Source organism: Humulus lupulus, chromosome 1 (genome assembly GCF_963169125.1).
Source record: "Humulus lupulus chromosome 1, drHumLupu1.1, whole genome shotgun sequence".
Classification (NCBI taxonomy): Eukaryota; Viridiplantae; Streptophyta; class Magnoliopsida; order Rosales; family Cannabaceae; genus Humulus; species Humulus lupulus.
Window position 1 is genome coordinate 130,721,907 of NC_084793.1, and position 21,541 is coordinate 130,743,447.

General features: G+C 38.2%; 1 protein-coding gene, 1 non-coding gene and 1 pseudogene across 2 annotated transcripts; 1 reads left to right on the forward strand and 2 right to left on the reverse strand.

Annotated features, from left to right (window-relative positions):
• Positions 1 to 484: 484 nt before the first annotated feature.
• Positions 485 to 1,000, reverse strand: LOC133821924 (uncharacterized). The gene has a single exon (XM_062254106.1). It carries the CDS (start codon positions 998 to 1,000, stop codon positions 485 to 487), a length of 516 nt encoding a protein of 171 aa, XP_062110090.1.
• A 13,290-nt stretch (positions 1,001 to 14,290) lies between these two features.
• LOC133813312 (small nucleolar RNA R71) lies at positions 14,291 to 14,397 on the forward strand. The gene has a single exon (XR_009884338.1). It is a non-coding gene; the product is annotated as a small nucleolar RNA R71 (small nucleolar RNA).
• A 1,686-nt stretch (positions 14,398 to 16,083) lies between these two features.
• Positions 16,084 to 21,541, reverse strand: part of LOC133821931 (uncharacterized) — a 40,329-nt pseudogene continuing 34,871 nt past the window's right edge.

Sequence of the window (21,541 nt, forward strand, 5' to 3'; positions counted from 1 at the left end):
AAGGTCATTGTGGTTGTCTGATTTTAACAATCCAGCACCAACATGAACTATAGGCAACTTACTTCCATTCCATACTGTCAATGTCTCCTTAATATTATAATCAGACCTGCTACTCATAGTATTAGCATCAGAAGTGATGTGGTTGCTTGCACCAGTGTTGGCATACCACCCTTCATTATCAACTATCTCAGGTGTTGCCAAAACGATTGTAGCACATTGCCGCTCCGCAAACTTGGCATGTAGGCCTTGAACCACTGCCTTTTCCACCTCGACCACGAGACCGATTTCCTCCTCTTCTGGAATAGTTGGGATTGGAGTGATGACCACCATAATTGTTGTTCTGAAATGGGTGTTTGGATTGGGTTGTGTAGTTGGACTTGTTGGAAAAATTGGCTGAGGGAGAGCCAATATCCTTCAGCAGCTTGCTCGATGGTGGTAAGGCTATCAATCTTTCCAACCTACTATCATAGATGAGCAAGATGTCCTAGAGTTCTTTCCAAGTTATGTTCTCCTTTGCCTCAATTTTCACTAGAATTGAAAAGTAATATGAATCTAAACCATTCAACACATTAGTAATTAAGTGAGAATCGAGATACATACTACTTGCAAGAGCCAAAATGTCACCCCAAGCTCTCATTTGACGCAGGTACTCAGCCATGCTCAAGCTTCCTTTCATTGTTGTTTGTAGCTTGGCCCGAGTCTCATCCATTTTTGCCTTTGAGTGAACAACATAAAAAAGTTCAAGAGACCTCCATAAAGTAGTTGCTAAGTTACAACCCATTACCTCTGTCACAATTCCCTCTGTCATTGAGTCGTATGACCAACCCATGAGAAATTGATCATTCATGATCCATCGTTCAAACTCTGGATTGCTTCGAAGTCCAAAGCTAGGAGTACCGTTACCTGTTGCAACTCCAGCTGAGATGAATTCTTGAGGTCGCTGCTTAGTTCCATTCAAGTACCCATCCAATCGATGACCTCTAATAATGGTGGAGACCATCATTTTCCAAAGTGTGAAGTTGTTTCGATCAAGCCTCAGTGAAAATGGCTGATTCAAGGTGTTGTAGAAATGGGGAATGGTCACTGGTGGCTGCTAAGTGATCATAGCTTGCTGAGCTGTAAAATTTATGGCTACTATGGTTGGCTGAGCTCTATGCTGTCCAGCTTGTGGAGTCCGACTACCTTGATTGTTCCCGGATGACATGGTCGACGTTGGCTGTGAGCTAAGCTCTGATACCAAGAGAAGAAACTTAATGGAATAGTAAATGAAAAACTTAGCTCAAATTGAGGCTAGAGTAAAATGTTGTATTTATATATAGGGTATGGAATACAAAGTTTATGATAAAACACTAGGATGATTACAAGTGGTCCAATGACTAATAGGCACAAAGAATAAAAAGGATTCCAATCAATAACAAAAATTAACCTGTAGTGCTAAGAATATTCTAGATAACTAATTCAATGTGGTGCTAGTGCAACAGACAGAGTAGAGCAGCATAGTAATCAAGGTTCCTTAACACCATGTGCAACCAAATTGACTTTACAAGGTAACCAATCACAAGAGGCTTTCCAATAATTTTTTTTTAACTTGGGAGTAATATTGAGTAGCCAAAGGACTTCCACCAAGCCAACCAACCCTTAGAAGAAGAAGCTTGTCCATACCCCACCCATTTCGAAACCCACCAATAGCTGCTTTTGACGGTGTACAACCCATTGGAGTTGCGGCGCCAGACCATTGTATTGGTAGACCTATTGATGGATATAGTAATGGAAAGAATAACATCTGTTTCCTTGGAAGAAAAAGCATGTCAAATAAGAGATTGATTTAATGACCCCCTAGAACTCATCAATTCATTTAAATTGGTATACAGTGGTAGAAATCTGGGAGATGATATAAGGATCCCATTTCCTCACGGCACCCATTTGTCGTAGTAAACCGAAATATTCTCCCCATTACCAATTTGCCACCTAGCTTCATGAACCATTAACTCCCTAACCCAAAGAAGGCTAGGCCATAAGAAAGTTGCTCGTGACTTTGCTTTGGCCAAAACAAATCTAGATTGAGTAAAGTACAATCATTTTAAGAACCTTGGTCGCTAACCAGATTGGGTTATTATGAATTCTCCAAGCCTCCTTTTCCAACATCAATTGGTTAAACAAAGATAAGTTTCTGAAACCTAGACCCCCATAGTTTTTATGTCAGCACAATTTATCTTTCTTGTCTCATCATCAACTCCCCACCAAAATCTAGCACATAATCAGTGAATCTCCTTTATGAAGGAAAATGGAAGCTTAAATGAATTCATAGAGTATATTACGATAGCTTGAACCACATGTTTCAGAAGAAGCTCTTTCCCACCCATGGAAAAAAAATTTATTTTTCCAACTAAATATCTTCTTCCACACATGGTCTCTGATCCTCTGAAATAAATTTGTCTTCTCCTTACCTACAAAGCAAGGAAGACCTAAGTACTTCTCATGACAAGGGAAAGTAGAGACCCCAAGACAAGAGGTTGTTGGGGGTTAGAGGCTTATAACCTTAGTTGTGCATTACAACTTGTTGACGCAGTTTTTTTGCCAACAATTGATTAAGAAATCTGGGATAGAGAATTAGGCTTTTTTTTGGTAAACTGTAAATAAATAGCAAGCAAAGATTTTATGAGGTTCAGTGATTGAATTCACCTAGTCCACGAGTCACTGTTATTATCTTTAGGCTCTCTAGAAAAATTGTTTAAGACAATTTTTGCAGAGTTCTTGCATACAATTTTCGATCCCTTTTTCTATCCATTCCCATTATATTTATAGGAGTTTCATGGGCAATACTGGTGATCGTTTACATCTGAGTAACGTTCAGGTCTACATTAATTCACTAACGTACGAATTAATTCCATAAATGGATTAACTTCCTGACATTATATGTGTATCAGGCAGAGGTTACAACAGTTACATCATGCTTATTTATTCGCGTAACACCTCCAAGTTTTTAGAAATTCATGCTTGTGCACTTTATGAGACTACGATGACCTGAATGCATTAATCAACCTGGAGGTTGTAGGTTTGGACTCAAGAGATGCTTGCGACCTAATGAAGGCGATCCAAGATTGATGACAATTGACCTCCATAACATTTTCCTGGCTCGAACTAGAGAACCCTTTGATAGCTAACCTCGACTCGAGTTTGCTCGAGCTACTCATCCTAGAGATAGTACAAAGTTCCTAGGATTTAACAATCTTCACTAACTAACTGCCTGCTAGCTGTACCTCAAACAAGACGATTGAGCTCGCGTTTTTAGGTACAACATTTTCCTCTGAGCCCTTGCTGATGCATGACATCACTCCTGACACACATAGTAGGGGATTTTCTACTTCTTCCATGGGGAACGTGCCTACCTACTCACTCGAGTGTGGGACACGTGTCTGATTTTTTGTCCTGTCAATTTACAAGCGTCTATTCGAGTTTCAAGTATAGTGATTATCTTGATCACGTGGCTCTAATTATTTCAAAGGTTTTGTCTATATATAGTGCCACAAAACTTGATTCTCCTCACCTTTGCATTTCAAAAGTTTCTTCTTTTTTCTCTTTGAAATCCTCAAGCTTTCAAGCAATTTCTTTTCTCCACTACCTCAACCTTCACGATACTTCCAGCTTTCTTCGATCGAAAAATTGTAAGTATTGTTTTTTTTAAACTTCTTTTACACATTTTTCTACGCTTGTGAAGTCTGTATTTCTTTTACTATGGTTCTGTCAATGACTTGTGTTGAGTCTGTGCGCCCTCATCTTGTAAGGGAAAAATGGGCAGTATATTTTTATTAAACCCAAAGTGCTCGAGTGAGTGACGAAGATGAGAATTTTTTTTGGGCATTTTCTGGGTTCTTGAGGGTTGTAAGAATAGTATTTTAGGCCAAAATTGAAGGCTTCTCACCTTAAAACCGGGTAGCTTAAGGGTCACGTTTCTTGAACAATTTTGCATTAAAACCACATCCTAAAACCAGATTTCTTACACAGTTTCTGAGTTGACAACCCTTTCTGATATTAGGGAGAGTGAGTTAGGATCACGCGTGGATCCACGCATGCGTGTCTTTACTCCTTTCTAGCTCATTGAGCCTTCAGTTCATGAAACGTAGCCTTTAAGCCTTAGGTCGGGTTCTCCCCAGACCTTCCTCTGATTTACTAACCACGACCAACTTCCTTGACTTCCATGATCCTTGTCCTAGGTTGCATCCTCAGGTCACCACTAATAGTTAGCCCTACTTTGTACCCAGGCGAGCTTAACTATCTATAAAAATGAGCAACCAAAAGAACAAGAGTATAGCGAGCTCCTCGTCCTAGGGCCGCTAGGTCGTGGAGACCCCCATCCCCCACTTTGAACCAGTTGTGGAGAGGGAGGTCGAGGTTAACGCAGATAGTTTTTATGAGGCCGAGAGGATAATTTCTCAAATTATTCCAATGCCCCAAGTAAATAAGATAACAAGGGTCCATGGGATCCAGATAGACTCAAAGTTCTATGCGTGACCTACGCTGGAAGGCGAGTGGAGCTGTACACCTTGGAGGATGAATTTTTGATCCCAAAATGTAACACGCAAGTATACGCGATCTAATCAAGTAATATATGATAAGTAAAGTGTCGATCCCACGAAGATTGCTATTAATTACCAATAATTAACCTCTAATTCTAATTGATTTGAGTAATAATTTCAGATTGATAAATAAAATAATTATTACTAAAAATTAAGAAAACTACTAAACACTTAAAGAAATGCAAAGATGAAATTTGATTTAATTCAAATAGATGCAAAAGTTAGGGCTTAGTTTCATCAACCATCCACTTATGATTTCTAACCAATTCTCAAGATTTCTTAAGTCTATTGTGGTAGCAGATTACAATTATAAATTATAGTCTTGTTAGGATCTATAATTCTCTACAATATACTATTTCCTACGTCTCTGTGGTAAATCAATATATTGCAGGCTTTAAACGCATAATCCCTAAACTACACAATTCATAAAAGTACTTTCGTCTAATATAAAATTGTGATTATTTATCTATAGCATAATTACCCTTCTCTTTTCAGAGTTTAGGTTAAAATCATATAAACATGTAAATGATGATCAAACATTCACAAGCATTAAGCATATGATAAATAATCCACAACAGATGAAAGAAATTCAGGAAAATTTCATTAAGATATCAAAAGTTTCAAGAAGAATCCACTAAAACCCTAATAACAAGATTAGTTCAAAGCAGACATATTGACATCAAATAAATTAAATATAAACATGAAATCCAGTAGAGAAATTACAGAAGAGAATAAGAAATCAAACTCTAGGTCTTCAATGTTTTCCTCTCTCCCTAATGACTTCTCTCCTCTTCTAATTATGAATAGCCTAGAATAATTAACACTAAAAACTTATTTAAACAAAAACCCTAAAAAATCTAACAAATTTGACAATTCTGAAAAATCACGATCAGCCACACGCGTCGCGGCCCTAGCATCCGGGTGCCGCGGCGCGCATCTATGCCCAGCGCGCCCCTTCTCTGACTTCAGCGAGCGCCGCGGCCCTTCAAAAAATTCCAAAATTTGCCTTCTCTGTTTCGCCCTTGCGCCGCAGCTCTCCATTCAAGCGCCGCGACCCCTCTAATTCTTCCAAAATCTTGATTCCAAACTCCAAATCTACCAATTATCTCCACAAACGAGTCTTTAATTTTCTTCTTGTCGACTTTTAGCACAAATTTCCCAATTTCAGCTGCTTTTTCAGTCATTTCCCAAACTTCACGATTTCTTCTCCTATTTCCTGCAAACATACCAAAACAAGCATAATACCGCAACACACTCCACCAAAATGACTTAAACTTACCCTAAACACATGTTAAAACTATGCTAAAAATGGACTCATCAAATTCCCCCAAACTTGACTTTTACTCGTCCTCGAGTAAACCAAAACAAACAACTCAACAAACAACAAAAATACAAACACACACACATTTTTGAATCAAGCCAACAACAATACTAAGCCTCAAGCTATGACAAATAACTCACTTATATAATCTTCAAGGAACTCAACTTGTAATCCAGAATTTCAGTTGAAACATTCATTCCATTCAATTAAACAACAAAAATAAAAGCTCTCAAAATCATGATTAAAAATTAATATGTAATCGATTTCATTTATGCTCACTAAGTTTCCATTCCAATCCAACAACCAAATAATATCCCGTAAGCTTGCTATACTTGCTAATCTCCACTAATGTAGACAAAACATGCTCAGGAATCAATAGGTCTTTTCCAGCTTATAACTGAATGGCTTAGGCAAAGGTGGATGAGAAAGTCATTTAAGCTAAACATATACCATGAACACTAACCAACCAACTCTACATTGAATACAAATCACAAGTCCAATCCCATTGTTCCCAATATCTTATCATTTTGAGAGAAATTGCATAAACAAAAATTTTCTTCTTTTTTTTTTTTTTCATTTAACATTACACTCCCCCAAACTTATTCCTTGATAATACTATTTGGAGTGTAATGTTATCTCATCATTGAAATATATTTTTTTTCTTTCTTTTCTTTTTTTTTTCCTCTCAAAATGTATTTTTCATTGTTAACACAACTTGCCATACATAACCCCCCATTACAAATCAATCCCAATTATCATTCATATGTTCATGGTATACACAAGGGAAAGACAAAATAATAGTTAGGTTTTCAATTTATTAACTCAAAGCAAATGTCAATCAATAAAAGGTCAATTTAGGCTCAACAATGGGTAACTAAGGATTAAACATATCAAGGTTGGCTTGAAAGACTCAAACAGTCCAAAATTTTTTTTTGCCTAAATCATTTTTCTAAGCATGCATGACCTAAGATTTCGCCTCAAAAAGCAAGCAAACAAGTTCTAGGATAAACCAATCCAATCTTCCCTTCCCTATTTCAAACTTAGCAAGCATAAAGTTTATTCCATCACAAAAAATTTATCAAAATCATGATTAAGCTCTCAATTATTTAAGTGTTTAATAAAAATAGAACAAAATATTCAACCAAGCACACGGATTTGTTTTTAGCTTTATTCCCATTCAATTTACACAGTTCATCATTCAATCATATTATCATTGGCTAATCATTGGTAACTTGATTCAACTCACACCCTAAACAAAACACGACTAACACAACTAAAACCAAAACAACACAACACAGAAACCAAAACAACACAAACACGACTCAAACAACAATAAATCTCTTCCCCCAAACTTAACCTAAACATTGTCCCCAATGTTTGATAACAAAATAAAACAAAAGTAAAGGAAAAGAGACTTACCAAAAACATTTAAAATGGTGGAGGCGGCGGTGGCGGTTGATATGGGACAAACTGAGATGGTAAAGGAAATGGAGCCACATCTTCATCATTCCGGAGAGACCACCGATTTACTAATGCATTTAGTTGGTCCATGTGAGCAATTTGATACTCACTTTGCTGCGCCATGAATTGTTGCATATGCTGCTGCTGTGCAATCTGATAATTGTTCTCCTGAACCAAATACTGGAATTGATTCTGCATCAGCTGCATGTAGGGATCAAAAGTACCAGCCGTAGGTTGAATAGGCGGCTGTACAACCGGTACTTCTTGCGCATGCTCCTCCAGAATCGTACCCTCCATATCTGCTTCATTATCCTCCTCGTCAACTTCATCTACTCGGGGTCTCTTATCAACGGCATGCTGCCGAGGTGGTGGTGCTTCTAAGGAAGGTAGTTCATACCCCATCTCCCTATTCTTAGAAATTGCAGACATGGGTTTCCGAAAAACATCACTTCCAAACATAACCACTCCATAAGTTCGGAATAAATCGGTGATTAAGGAACCATGACCTAATCCTCCCGTAGTGGTCAACATACTGATATCCTTCATACTCTTCCTAACCACTCGGCCTACATCAATTGTCATGCCAGTCATAATGGCATAAACCAACAACAGCCACTCCTTGTTGATATCCGACATATGAGTTGTCGGCATTAGCCTTGCACTCACAAAGTGCACCCAAGCCCGCGCCACATGATTCAATTGATAGCGCCACAGATATTTCGGCACACCACCAACAACGGTAAACCGAGCTCCCGGTATACTTAAAGTTTCCGCCACCTGGACCCAATTAATATTATCTCCATGAGCCCATTGATGATATTCATATAATTTAGCAATAGTGTCTATACCAACCAGAACTTGAACACCTCGAACAAATACGTCTGTATTCTTCATCTCCAAATAGTTTGCATAAAATTCTAACACCACTGAAAAGTTGGCATGGCTAACATCCTTTGAAGCAAACATAGCCCAACCCCTTCTTTGAATTTCCCCCCTAATTTCTTCATAAGTTGAGAGTTCACATGGTGATTCCGTATATTCAAAACCCTGCTCACTGATTACCTTCCTTTTACGAATCCTTGTATAGCGCTCAAAAGCGGCCTTACTTACGAATTTTGTGACATCATATTCTGGGGGTGGTTCGGGTTCCTTAGAAGTGGATGGCCTAGAAGAAGATGGTCTATTGGTGTTCCTAGAAGAGGATGCCCTAGAAGGATTTCTCTTAGGTCCCATAGTATGCTACGAAAAATTGGACAGCACCTCCCCTGTTGTTTTCAATATTCCCTCAATTCCAAATAACTTCTCAAACAGAACAAATCAATTCACTTCAATACTACACTATCCCCACTATACTCTTCAATCAAAAACCCCTTCACAATGCCTTCTATGTAAAGAAATCACCAACAAAACTTGAACAAATTGGAGAAACACTTACTTGATAATGATAAATTCCACTTGCACCCTTCAATTGCACCAAGTAATCATAAACTCACCACTCCAATTGATAAATATTGAAAATTTAGGGTTTTAAGAAATTTTGGGGATTTAGGGATTTCAAAATCAGATTAGGAATTGGGAAGGAGAAAGGAATATGTGGCTGAATTTATATGTGGATTCAAGAGATAATAAGGAGATTGGGAAGAAATTTCTGGGTAGAAGAAAGGAATTTAGAGAGAAAATGGAGAGAAATGGGTTGTGGAATTTTTTCAAAATGGGGAGAAGTGGAAAAATGGAAGAGGGAAACCCCCTTTAAGGTTCGGACCCGCATACACGCCGCGGCGCGCTCCTCCAAGCGCTGCGGCGCGCCCCAAATCTCTTTTCTGGGAATTTTCCAAGCGCCACGACCCTTCCCATAGGCGCCGCGGCGCTTTCCTCTGAACCGAGCCTCCTTCTCTGACTTCGTCAAAGGTCGCGGCTCTAGTTGCAAGCGCCGCAGCCCTCTCTCCAGAATGCCAAATCCTCATTGTTTTTATTTTTTATTTTATTTTTATTTTTTTAGTGTTTTCACGATTTCCAAGGTTTTATTACATTAAAAAATACTAAAAACTAAAAAAAAATAATAAGTCCAACCACAACTAAAAAAAATAAAAACTAAAAACTGTTCATACTTTTTACAAACAAACTGAACTAAAAATTAAAAATAAACATAGGAATGCCTCCTAAGAGCGCTTTCGTTAACGTCATTTAGCCGGACACTGCTTTAGTCTCAGATCAAATCAGTTCCAACTCGACCACGGACCTACATGTCTCCACCGGACCCTCCAAGTAATGCTTCAATCTCTGTCTGTTCACCTTAAAATCTCCCGTCTTTTCACTATGAACTTGTACTGCTCCATAAGGAAGTGAGAAGACTACCGTATACGGTCCAGACCATCTTGACTTCAATTTTCCAGAAAAAAGTTTAAGCCTAGAATTAAAGAGCAAAACTTTATCCCCTGGTTGAAAATCCTTCTTTAATATTCTCTTATCATGAAAAGCCTTCGATTTCTCCTTATATATCTTCGCATTCTCATAGGCTTCATTTCGGAATTACTCAAGTTCATTTAACTCCATAAGCCTATTTTGTCCCGCCATGAAGAGATTAACATTCAACTTTTTCACAGCCCAATAAGCTCTATGCTCCAATTCCACCGGTAGATGACAAGCCTTACCAAACACCAATCGATATGGTGACATACCAATCGGAGTTTTAAATGCCGTGTGATAAGCCCAAAGTGAATCATCGAGCTTCTTCGACCAATCCTTCCTCGAAGTATTTACTGTCTTTTCCAAGATACCTTTTATTTCTCTATTCGATACTTCAGCTTGGCCATTTGCAATTGGGTGATAAAATAAGGCTTTTCGATGATGAACACCATAGCGAGCACAAAGAGCGGTGAACCACTTATTGCAAAAATGACTTCCCCGATCACTAATAATAGCTCTTGGAGTACCAAATCGAGTGAAGATATTTTTATGAAGGAATTTAATAACTTCATTCCCATCACAAGTAGGAGTTTCTGCGGCTTCTACCCATTTAGAAACATAATCCACTGCAAGCAAAATATACTTGTTATTATACGATGATGGGAAGGGTCCCATAAAGTCTATCCCCCATACGTCAAATAGCTCAACTTCCAAAATAATGTTCATCAGCATTTGATCTCTTCTCGATATGTTCCCAGTCCGTTGACAATGGTCACAACTTTTGACAAAATCATTAGCATCCTTAAATAATGTAGGCCAGTAAAACACACTTTGCAAAACCTTCACAGTTATTCTTGTTCCGCCAAAATGACCACCATAATGCAAACTATGACAGTGAGTTAAGATTGACAACATCTCCTCCTCAGGCACACATCTTCGAATAACTTGATCTGGGCAATGCTTATACAGAATAGGCTCCTCCCAATAATAATGCTTCACCTCCGAATAAAATTTCTTTAATTGTTTCCTTGTCATTTCAGGGGGTATAACCTTAGCAGCCAAATAATTTACATAATCCGCAAACCATGGAACCTCCTTGCCAACATTCACTTCGAACAACTGCTCATCCGGAAAATCATCATTAATCTGAACTTCTTTATTAAGAGAATTTACCCCAACCTCTAAACGAGACAAATGAACAGCCACAAAGTTCTCAGTACCTTTCTTATCCTTAATTTCCACATCAAATTCTTGTAATAGCAAAATCCACCGAATAAGACGAGGCTTGGAATCTTTCTTAGTCATAAGATACTTTATTGCCGAATGATCCGTATAGACTACCACCTTATTTCCAATCAAATATGGACGGAACTTATCAAAGGCATAAACTATGGCTAGAAGTTCTTTTTCCGTTGTTGCATAATTTAGTTGAGCATCATTTAAAGTTCGACTAGCATAGTATATAGTTCGAAATACCTTGTCCACTCGCTGCCCAAGAACCGCTCCAACCGCATAATCACTAGCATTGCACATAAGCTCAAATGGAAGGTCCCAATTAGGTGTACATACTATCGGTGCTGAAATGAGCTTCTCCTTGAGAGTCTTGAAAGCAATCAAACAATCATCATTAAAATCAAAAGGAACCCCATTCATCAACAAGGTAGATAGCGACTTTGAGATCTTAGAGAAGTCTTTGATAAATCTCCGATAAAACCCCGCATGGCCCAAGAAACTCCTCACTCCCTTAACTGAAATTGGAGGTGGAAAATTCTCTATAGTAGAAATCTTGGTCCGATCCACTTCAATTCCTTTCTTAGAAATTTTGTGCCCCAATACAATTCCTTCATTAACCATAAAGTGACACTTTTCCCAATTAAGCACCAAATGCGACTCCTCACACCTTCTCAACACCATCTCAAAATTCGTCAAACACGTGTCAAAAGAGGACCCATATACCGAAAAATCATACATAAAAATTTCAATCCCCTTTTCGACCATGTCAGAGAATATTGCCATCATGCACCGTTGAAACGTGGCTGGTGCATTACATAACCCGAATGGCATCCTCCGAAAAGCAAAAGTCCCATAAGGACATGTAAAAGTTGTCTTTTCTTGATCCTCCGGTGCAATTACGATCTGGTGATAGCCCGAGTACCCATCTAGAAAACAATAGTAATTATGCCCCGCCAATCTATCCAACATTTGATCAATGAAAGGCAAAGGAAAATGATCTTTCCTCGTTGCCTTATTCAACTTCCGATAATCAATACATATCCTCCATCCCGTCACAGTCCTAGTTGGAATCAATTCATTGCTTTCATTCTTTACCACCGTCATACCCCCTTTTTTTGGTACCACTTGCACTGGACTTACCCAAGCACTATCAGAAATTGGGTAAATCACTCCAGCATCCAACCACTTCAAAATCTCTTTCCTCACCACTTCTTTCATTGTTGGATTAAGCCTTCTCTGAGCGTCAATAGTCGGTTTCGCCTCATCTTCCATAAGAATTCTATGCATGACTGTCGATGGGCTAATTCCTCTTATATCAGCCAGAGTCCACCCTATAGCAGTTTTATGAGCTCGTAACACCCTCAACAATTTCTCCTCCTCAACCTCCGAAAGAAATGATGAGACTATAACTGGAAGAGTCTCTTTTTCCCCAAGATAAGCATAACGAAGGTGGTCTAGTAAAACCTTCAATTCTAAAACAGGTGGCTTCTGAATCGATGGTAATGGTCTGTCTGGTCCTGCACCCAACTCTTCAAATTTCTTATGTTTCCACGGCTTAGCTGATTTTATCCATTTTAAATAACTCATCACCTCTTCATTCTCCTCACCATCTAAATCATCAGCTATGAGACTCAACTCAAGAGGATCCTCTCTCAATTTTTTTCTTTCTACTACTTCTTTGACCACATCAACAGAGAAACAACTATCACTTGCTTTAGGATAAGTCATAGCCTTGAACACATTAAATAATACTTCCTCCCCTTGAACTCTCAGCTTCAACTCTCCCTTTTGCACATCAATCAATGCTTGCCCAGTTGCTAAAAATGGTCTCCCCAAAATAATTGGAACATTCTCATCCTCCTCCATATCAAGAACTATAAAATCAGCCGGAAAAATAAACTTATCCACCTTTACCAACACATCTTCTATAATACCACGGGGATGCTTCACAGATCTATCAGCCAGCTGTAATGTTATTGTAGTTGGCCTAGCTTCCCCCAAACCAAGCCTCCGGAATACAGACAAAGGCATTAAATTAATACTCGCCCCCAAATCACAAAGTGCATGCTTACATTCAAACTCCCCAATAGTGCATGGAATGGTAAAACTCCCAGGATCTCTTAACTTTTGAGGAAGCTTTCTTTGCAAAATCGCACTACATTCTTCTGTTAATGCCACTGTTTCGTAATCACCCATCTTTCTCTTATTCGAGAGAATCTCCTTCATAAACTTTACATAACTAGGCATCTGTTCTAATGCCTCTGCAAATGGTATATTGATATGTAGTTTCTTGAACACCTCTAAAAACTTTGCAAACTACTTATCCAAATTATGCTTGCGAAGTCTTTGTGGATATGGAACTCTCACATGGTGCTCAATAGTTATAGGTGGGGTCTCCTCCTCTTCCTTAAGGTCTTCAGTAACCTTTTTATCATCCAACTTTTTCTCTTCTTCTTCGGACTGACTCTTCTTTGGCCCTTCATATCTCGTTCCACTCCTCAAAGTAATAGCATGGAACTGTTCTTTAGGATTAACTTTTGTAGTGCTAGGCAAATTTCCTTGAGCTCTATTAGTCATTACAGTAGCCAATTGCCCTATTTGAGTCTCCAAACTTCTTATGGATGCCCTAGTTTCAGTCATGAATTGGTTAAGCACATCAGGTTGGGTTTTAGCTGGTTTTTGGGGAGGTGGTATATTTTGTGGTTGATAATAGCCCGGTGGAGGATTTTGGTGTGCATATTGTTGTGGATAAGGTGGCCTATTTTGGGTAGGTTGATATGGTGGCTGAGGTTGAGGATAAGGTTGTAGGGTGTTTTGGTTGTTAGGCCAGGAAAAGTTGGGATGGTTCTTCCAAGCTGGGTTGTAAGTCATGGAATTGGGATTATTAGGCTGTCTTTGGTAATTTCCTATGGCTTGGACTTCTTCCATGGGCATGTTATTCATGTCTATAGCAGGGCATTGGTTTGGTTGATGGGATGTACCACACACTTCACATAAGTTTTGAACTTGCATAGCTTGAGAGGGGAGTGTAGTCTTTTGTAATTGCTTCGTCAAGGCTGCTACTTAAGCTGTAAGCATAGTTATGGCATCCACTTCCATCATTCCAGCCACCTTCTTTGGCTGCCCCCTTTCATTTGGCCATTGATAATTGTTCATCGCCATCTCCTCTAATAGCTCATATGCCTCATTAGCACTTTTGCTCATAAAGGCACCTCCCGCTGCAGCATCTATAATTGTTCTTGTCGTCCCATTCAACCCATTATAGAAATTATGCACCAACATCCACTTTTCTATTCCATGGTGCAGACACTTCCTTAGCAACTCCTTAAAGCGCTCCCAAGAATCATACAGTGACTCTCCATCCAACTGATAAAAATTATTAATCTCACCCCTTAACTTTGCAGCCATTGCTGGAGGAAAGAACTTGGCAAGAAATTTCCGAGCTAACTCCTCCCATGTAGTGATCGAATTCGCTTGTAAGGAAATCAGCCAACTTTTTGCCCTATCCCTCAATGAAAATGGGAATAGCCTCAGTCTTATAGCATCATCACTCACCCCATTCATCTTAAATGTTGCACATAACTCCAGGAAATTAGCTATGTGTAAATTAGGGTCCTCCATCGGCATACCTCCAAACTGAACAGTTGTTTGAACCATCTGAAGGATTGCTGGTTTAATCTCAAAGTTGTTGGCAGCAATAGTTGGAGGTCTAATGCATGAATGCACTCCTGTAATAGTAGGAAGTACATAATCTCTCAGTGTTCGTGCTCCTTGCTCCCTTGGAACCTCAGCAGCCCCTTAACCATTATTAGCACCATTTCCCAAATTATCAGCCATGGTGAATTCTAATTTCCTTTTTTTATTTTCCGGTTCTGCCTGCACGTTCTTTTAATTTCCCAGTCTATTGGTATAATCTGTTTTTGTCTATTGCTTCGCATATACCAACTAGTCCTGAAACACAAGAGACCCTTGATCCGGATTAAATGTAAAAAAAAAATGAAAAAAATAAATCAAATTAGAACAAAAATTAACTTATTGATATTAATAAAAACAGTCCCCGGCAACGGCGCCAAAAACTTGATCCCAAAATGTAACACGCAAGTATACGCGGTCTAATCAAGTAATATATGATAAGTAAAGTGTCGATCCCACAAAGACTGCTATTAATTACCAATAATTAACCTCTAATTCTAATTGATTTGAGTAATAATTTCAGATTGATAAATAAAATAATTATTACTAAAAATTAAGAAAACTACTAAACACTTAAAGAAATGCAAAGATGAAATTTGATTTAATTCAAATAGATGCAAAAGTTAGGGCTTTAGTTTCATCAACCATCCACTTATGATTTCTAACCAATTCTCAAGATTTCTTAAGTCTATTGTGGTAGCAGATTACAATTATAAATTATAGTCTTGTTAGGATCTATAATTCTCTACAATATACTATTTCCTACGTCTCTGTGGTAAATCAATATATTGCAAGCTTTAAACGCATAATCCCTAAACTACACAATTCATAAAAGTACTTTCGTCTAATATAAAATTGTGATTATTTATCTATAGCATAATTACCCTTCTCTTTTCAGAGTTTAGGTTAAAATCATATAAACATGTAAATGATGATCAAACATTCACAAGCATTAAGCATATGATAAATAATCCACAACAGATGAAAGAAATTCAGGAAAATTTCATTAAGATATCAAAAGTTTCAAGAAGAATCGACTAAAACCCTAATAACAAGATTAGTTCAAAGCAGACATAATGGCATCAATCAAATTAAATATAAACATGAAATCCAGTAGAGAAATTACAGAAGAGAATAAGAAATCAAACTCTAGGTCTTCAATGTTTTCCTCTCTCCCTAATGACTTCTCTCCTCTTCTAATTATGAATAGCCTAGAATAATTAACACTAAAAACGTATTTAAACAAAAACCCTAAAAAATCTAACAAATTTGACAATTTTGAAAAATCATGATCAGCCACACGCGCCGTGACCCTAGCATCCGGGCACCGCGGCATGCATCTATGCCCAGCGCGCCCCTTCTCTGACTTCAGCGAGCGCCGCGACGCTTCCTTCAGGCGCCGCGGCCCTTCAAAAAATTCCAGAATTTTCCTTCTCTATTTCGCCCTTGCGCCGCAGCTCTCCATTCAAGCGCCACGACCCCTCTAATTCTTCCAAAATCTTGATTCCAAACTCCAAATCTACCAATTATCTCCACAAATGAGTCTTCAATTTTCTTCTTGTCGACTTTTAGCACAAATTTCCCAATTTCAGCTGCTTTTTCAGTCATTTGCCAAACTTCACGATTTCTTCTCCTATTTCCTACAAACATACCAAAACAAGCATAATATGCCACCAAAATGACTCAAACTTACCCTAAACACATGTTAAAACTTTGCTAAAAACGGACTCATCACTTTTGGGCATGGAACGACGAGCACATGAAGGCAGGCACTTTCCTCCCAATTGAGTTCATATTTTACGCACTTCCTTAATTTTTTGAAGTTAACTGCGTTTCAACTTCCCCCAATACCTATTGCCTCCTTGCGGGGTTTAAAATATTTGTTCTTTAAGAATGAGTGGGAGGACCCCACTCTTGAAGACATCCTGTACTTCTTTTGCCTCAAGGACAATCCATACACCAAAACCTGAGGTGTTGGTTTCTACTACCTATCCAGATTCTTGAAGATCACTAGCATCATCGATCTCCCTAGCCATCCAAATGACTACAAGGACTAGTTCTTTACGTCAAACGAGTTTAGGGCCTGCGAGTACTGTTATTTTAACTGACCTCATAACTATCTTTTATCTTGGCCTTGTTAAATTTTATCTGATTTACAATATTTGCTTATTCTGATCATGTTACTTTTCTTGTGTAGCGATTTACAAGAAGTCCGAAGCTTTGGTCCGCCAGAATCAATACCAGACCCTAGCTTATGCTCCTGTCGCTGAAAAAGAATGGCAAACAATTATAATAGAAACCATCATGTTGGCATGTAAGCTTATAGAGGAGAGCCAATCTCTGGCCCTAAAACCTCGTGGTCCTTCTAGGAAGAGGCCCCTGGCCATTATAGAGGAGTTCGAGGAAGAGGAAGAGGTTGCGCCCTTGGTACATAGATGCCTTCCCAGGGCGACCTAGATAATAACTCAAGTCGGGCAAAGTGGGGGGCAACAGCTGACACCTCTTGCTAAGGTAACACTAATAATGACATTCGTCGGGCTGCTGCCAGCTTTGTGATAGCCCGTCATGATCCTAAGAAGGTTGTGACCATGCATCACAAGGACCTAGATAAGAATGTCCATTTTCAACAATGTGTCGACCTCCTAGTCCTTTGCCACAATTTTAGCCTTCCCAAAATGACCATAATCATAGATAACACTTTGCACATTAGGCATACATTTTTTGAGCAATATGGGACGAACATCCGACCTAGGTATCCTCTAGATTTAGGCACCTTTTTCCTAGTCACTAGGTAGCCAGAGTATGATCTGAGCTCGGATGAAGAGCATGGGTCTGAAAGAGTGCATGATGTAGTTTTGTTAGAGTCTCCCCACCTCCTGTTGTTCAGAAGTTAGAGGTTCCCCAAGCAGCTAGCCCGACCCCCAATTCGGGTGACTGACCTATAGTTCCTTAGGTCATTCAAGAAACTCCCCCCATCTCCATCCCAGCTCCTCAAGTTGAGATGGGGAGATTTCCAGGCCATCTCTAGGCCCCATTTCAAACCCTAACCAGCTAGGTGGTTGCACACCTCAATCAGCTCTCTACCAGGGAAATGGAGAAGATTGAGGGAGAGACCACTGCGGTCGTGATGGACTGTAAGTTTCTTTATTATGTTTTCTCTAGATTTATTCGACATTTTCCAAGATCTAACTCTGCGCTTATATTTTACGGCAGTGATATTTTTCTTAGATCCAGGCTGGAGACTGGATCCGCTTTGCCTTTACTACTGCGGAGCGATCTGAGAAGGAGTTGGAGGAGGTCAAACACTGGTGTCGCCTGATCGAGGATGCCACCTCTAGGGAGTTGGATTAAATCAGTGAGAAACTCAAGCGGCTCGAGGTGCACTATGGTATCGCCCTCATAATCTAGGACTGTTACCTAGTATGTTTAAAATAGTGCTTATCTTGTTAAGCAAGATATTCTAACCAAAAAGTGTCATTTAGATACAAAAAAATAAATCAATACTGAAAATTTTATACAAAGATTCAATTCATTTTGTTTAAAGTCATAAAAGTTACATGGGATCCCATTTTGTTTAAACCAAAAATATAGTTACAACCATTGTTCACAAAATTAGTCTGCCTAAATGACAAAATTAGACTTTTGACTCAAGTCCATCAGATAACTCAACCCTGCAGGTTAAGCAGGCTGAACATGTACACACTCTCGCCAAGCCCTCCAACTCATGACTAATCTAGCTTTCCTTTTCCCTTATCTGCATCATAGAGCATACGTGAGCAAAGGCCCAACAAGAAAAGTTCCAAAAGGCATAAATAATATCAAAACATATATATATATATACAAAACATTTTACATTATTAATAAATCATGCCACACATGTATCATCAATATAAATAACAATGCACATAATTCATAACCATATATATATATATTCAATAACAATCCTTATGATTCATGAATCATAACAACATATATTATAATCATATAAACATTCAATAGTAACTATGTCAGTTAATATGCATCACCAGCACCATGTGTACTGTCGATGCCTAATAAGGTTCCTAATAATGCACCACTTATAGCAAAGTGTGTTTCCCAACACTAAGCTTACGGTAATAACCGTAATCTCATTTCAATACTACGATAATAACTGTAATCTCATATCAATACTATGGTAATAACTGTAATCTTATTCCAATACTACAATAATAATAGTAATCCCATAATCAAATCAGTATCTAATAAGCATAAATAAAAAAGTGTGCAATAAGGGAACATAGCCCACATTCAACTCCCAATGCATCGTCCATGTGCAAATGCTAACTTTTCTTACCTGGAGTCCAGGAATGAAGTTAATATCGACCCAAGTGTTATCTCCTTCAAGCGTCCTTAAACAACCCTAAGTCACAATCAATATAATGTAGGTTTAGTTTTCTAAAAATGTACAACCTACCATAACTTTTCAATAAACCAAGCAAGGCTCTAAATACACTTTAAACATGTTTAATTATGTCCTAGGAACCATAGCTTTAGTTCCCCCAAGGTTACCCATAAAACTCCATTGAAAACAAACTGTAGGCTACCGGCATAGGCAGGTCGACCAGGTGCCATAGGCCGGCCGACTGGTTGGTTAGAAATCCTAGCCTTCCAAAATGCAGGCATGTCGATCGGGTGCCCTAGGTCGGTCGACCGACTCATGTCAGAGAGCCTAGTTATGCATTTTTCCAAGTTTACAAACTTTATCAAATTCATCCTACACCCTCTCAAACTATTTCCAAACAAAGATTTATGCATTAAAACAACTATACAATCTTATATACATCCTATAACATCAACATAATATCAAATTCCCAGTGCTAAGTCATCAATTTAAGAATTAGGGCTAAATCCTCAATTTCCCCGATCTAGAACTGAACAAAATCATGGTTTTTAATTCAAATTTTGAGATTAAAATAGTTCGTAAACATGTTTCCAGTCTCAACCTACGCATAGAAACAACCTAGCATCATCAAATTTCAAAAATTGAACAAATACCTCAAAATCCTCAAGAACACAAATGAAGAACAAAGTAGAGAATTCTTACCTTCTCTTGTGATTGAATCCTATGGTGAAGATGTTGTCTAAGTAGCTGGCAATTCCCCTTAGAAGCTAGAAATTACGTAAACAACTTGGAAGAATTCAAAGTTTGGTTGAGAGCTATGGTGAGGGAGTGTTATTGAGAGAGGAAGAAGGAATGAGAAGAAGAGAAATGGTGAAAATGAATAAGAAAGAAAGAAATAGTCATCTTATTACTATCCATGCCTCTAAATGACTAAAATGCCCATCATGTAATTTCCTCTCCATACTAACCCCAAGGGTAAAATGCTCATCTCACCTAAACCTCTAATTACCATTATTACTATTTATTCCATAAATCTCCAATTACCTCATTAATATCATCAAGTATAAAATTTCTGTCTACTAGCTTAACCAAAATTATATTCTCAAATTCGACCAAAGTCAAAAATTTCCATTGTGACATTCCTCTATTATCGCTTGAAGAAGTCCACTATTGACGACATTCAACATATTAGCACATAATAATGTGGTAATAATGCACATAACAAACAAAATCACAAGTATACCCTCAACTGGTCAAGTTAAAAATATGCCCATTCTCACCATAGACGAGTCTTAAACACATTTAATGCACATAATCAAATATTTTCAATTATATACTAATATTAATAATATAATTCATCAAATAATTTCACTCATGCTCCCAGGCATGTCATTAAGGTACTTAACCTCATTAGGAGTTTTTCGGGCATTACAACTATCTCGTCCTAATAGAAATTTCATCCTTGAAATTTACCTGAACAACTTGGAATTTTGACCCTACATATCCGACTCTATCTCCCAAGTCCCTTTCTCAACTTTGTTGTTCCTCCATAACACTTTCACTAAAGCGATAGTCTTATTCGTTAAGACATTATCTTTTCTATCCAACCTCTGTACTAGTTTATCTTCATAAGATAAATCTTGCTGCAATTCTTGAGTCTCATAACTCAATACATGTATAGTATCTGACACATATTTCCTTAGCGTCAATACATGAAATACTTTGTGAATCCCGGACAAAGTTGGGGCAGGGCTAATCTGTAAGCTACTTGCTCAATTCTTTCTAGGATCTCAAAAGTTCCAACAAACCATGGGCACAATTTCCCCTATCTTTCCAAATCATTTTACCCCTTTCATAGGTGAAACTCGGAGAAACACATAGTCTCCAGTCTAGAACTCTACGTTCCTATGCTTTGGATCTACATATCTTTTCTGTCTATTCTACGAAGCAAGCCTCCATGCGCAAATTTTCTCAATCGTTGCATTGGTTCTCTGAACAACCTGAGGACCAAGATACTTCCTCTAACCCATTTCATCCTAATTGATAGGAGATCTACATTCCCTACCATACAACATCTCATACAAAACTACTCTGATAGTTGACTGATAACTATTGTTGTAGGAAAACTCAATCAAGGGAAGATACTTACTCCATGATTTTTCGAAGCCCAATACACATGGCTGAAGCATGTCCTCTATTATCTAGATCATCCTCTTAGATTATCCATCTGTCTGAGGATGATAAGTAGTACTAAACTTCAGTCTTTTACCCATTGTGTAGTGTCCCAAAACTCCTAATGAGGTTTAGTACCTTGGTTAGTGTGCTGGGATGAGATAATTGGGATTTTGGTGAATTATGTGAATTTTAATTATATATATGTGATTATGTGGATTATATGAGTTATATTATGATATGATTGCTTATGCATGTTTATGTCTATTAAATATGCTTAAAAGGCCATCTTTTATC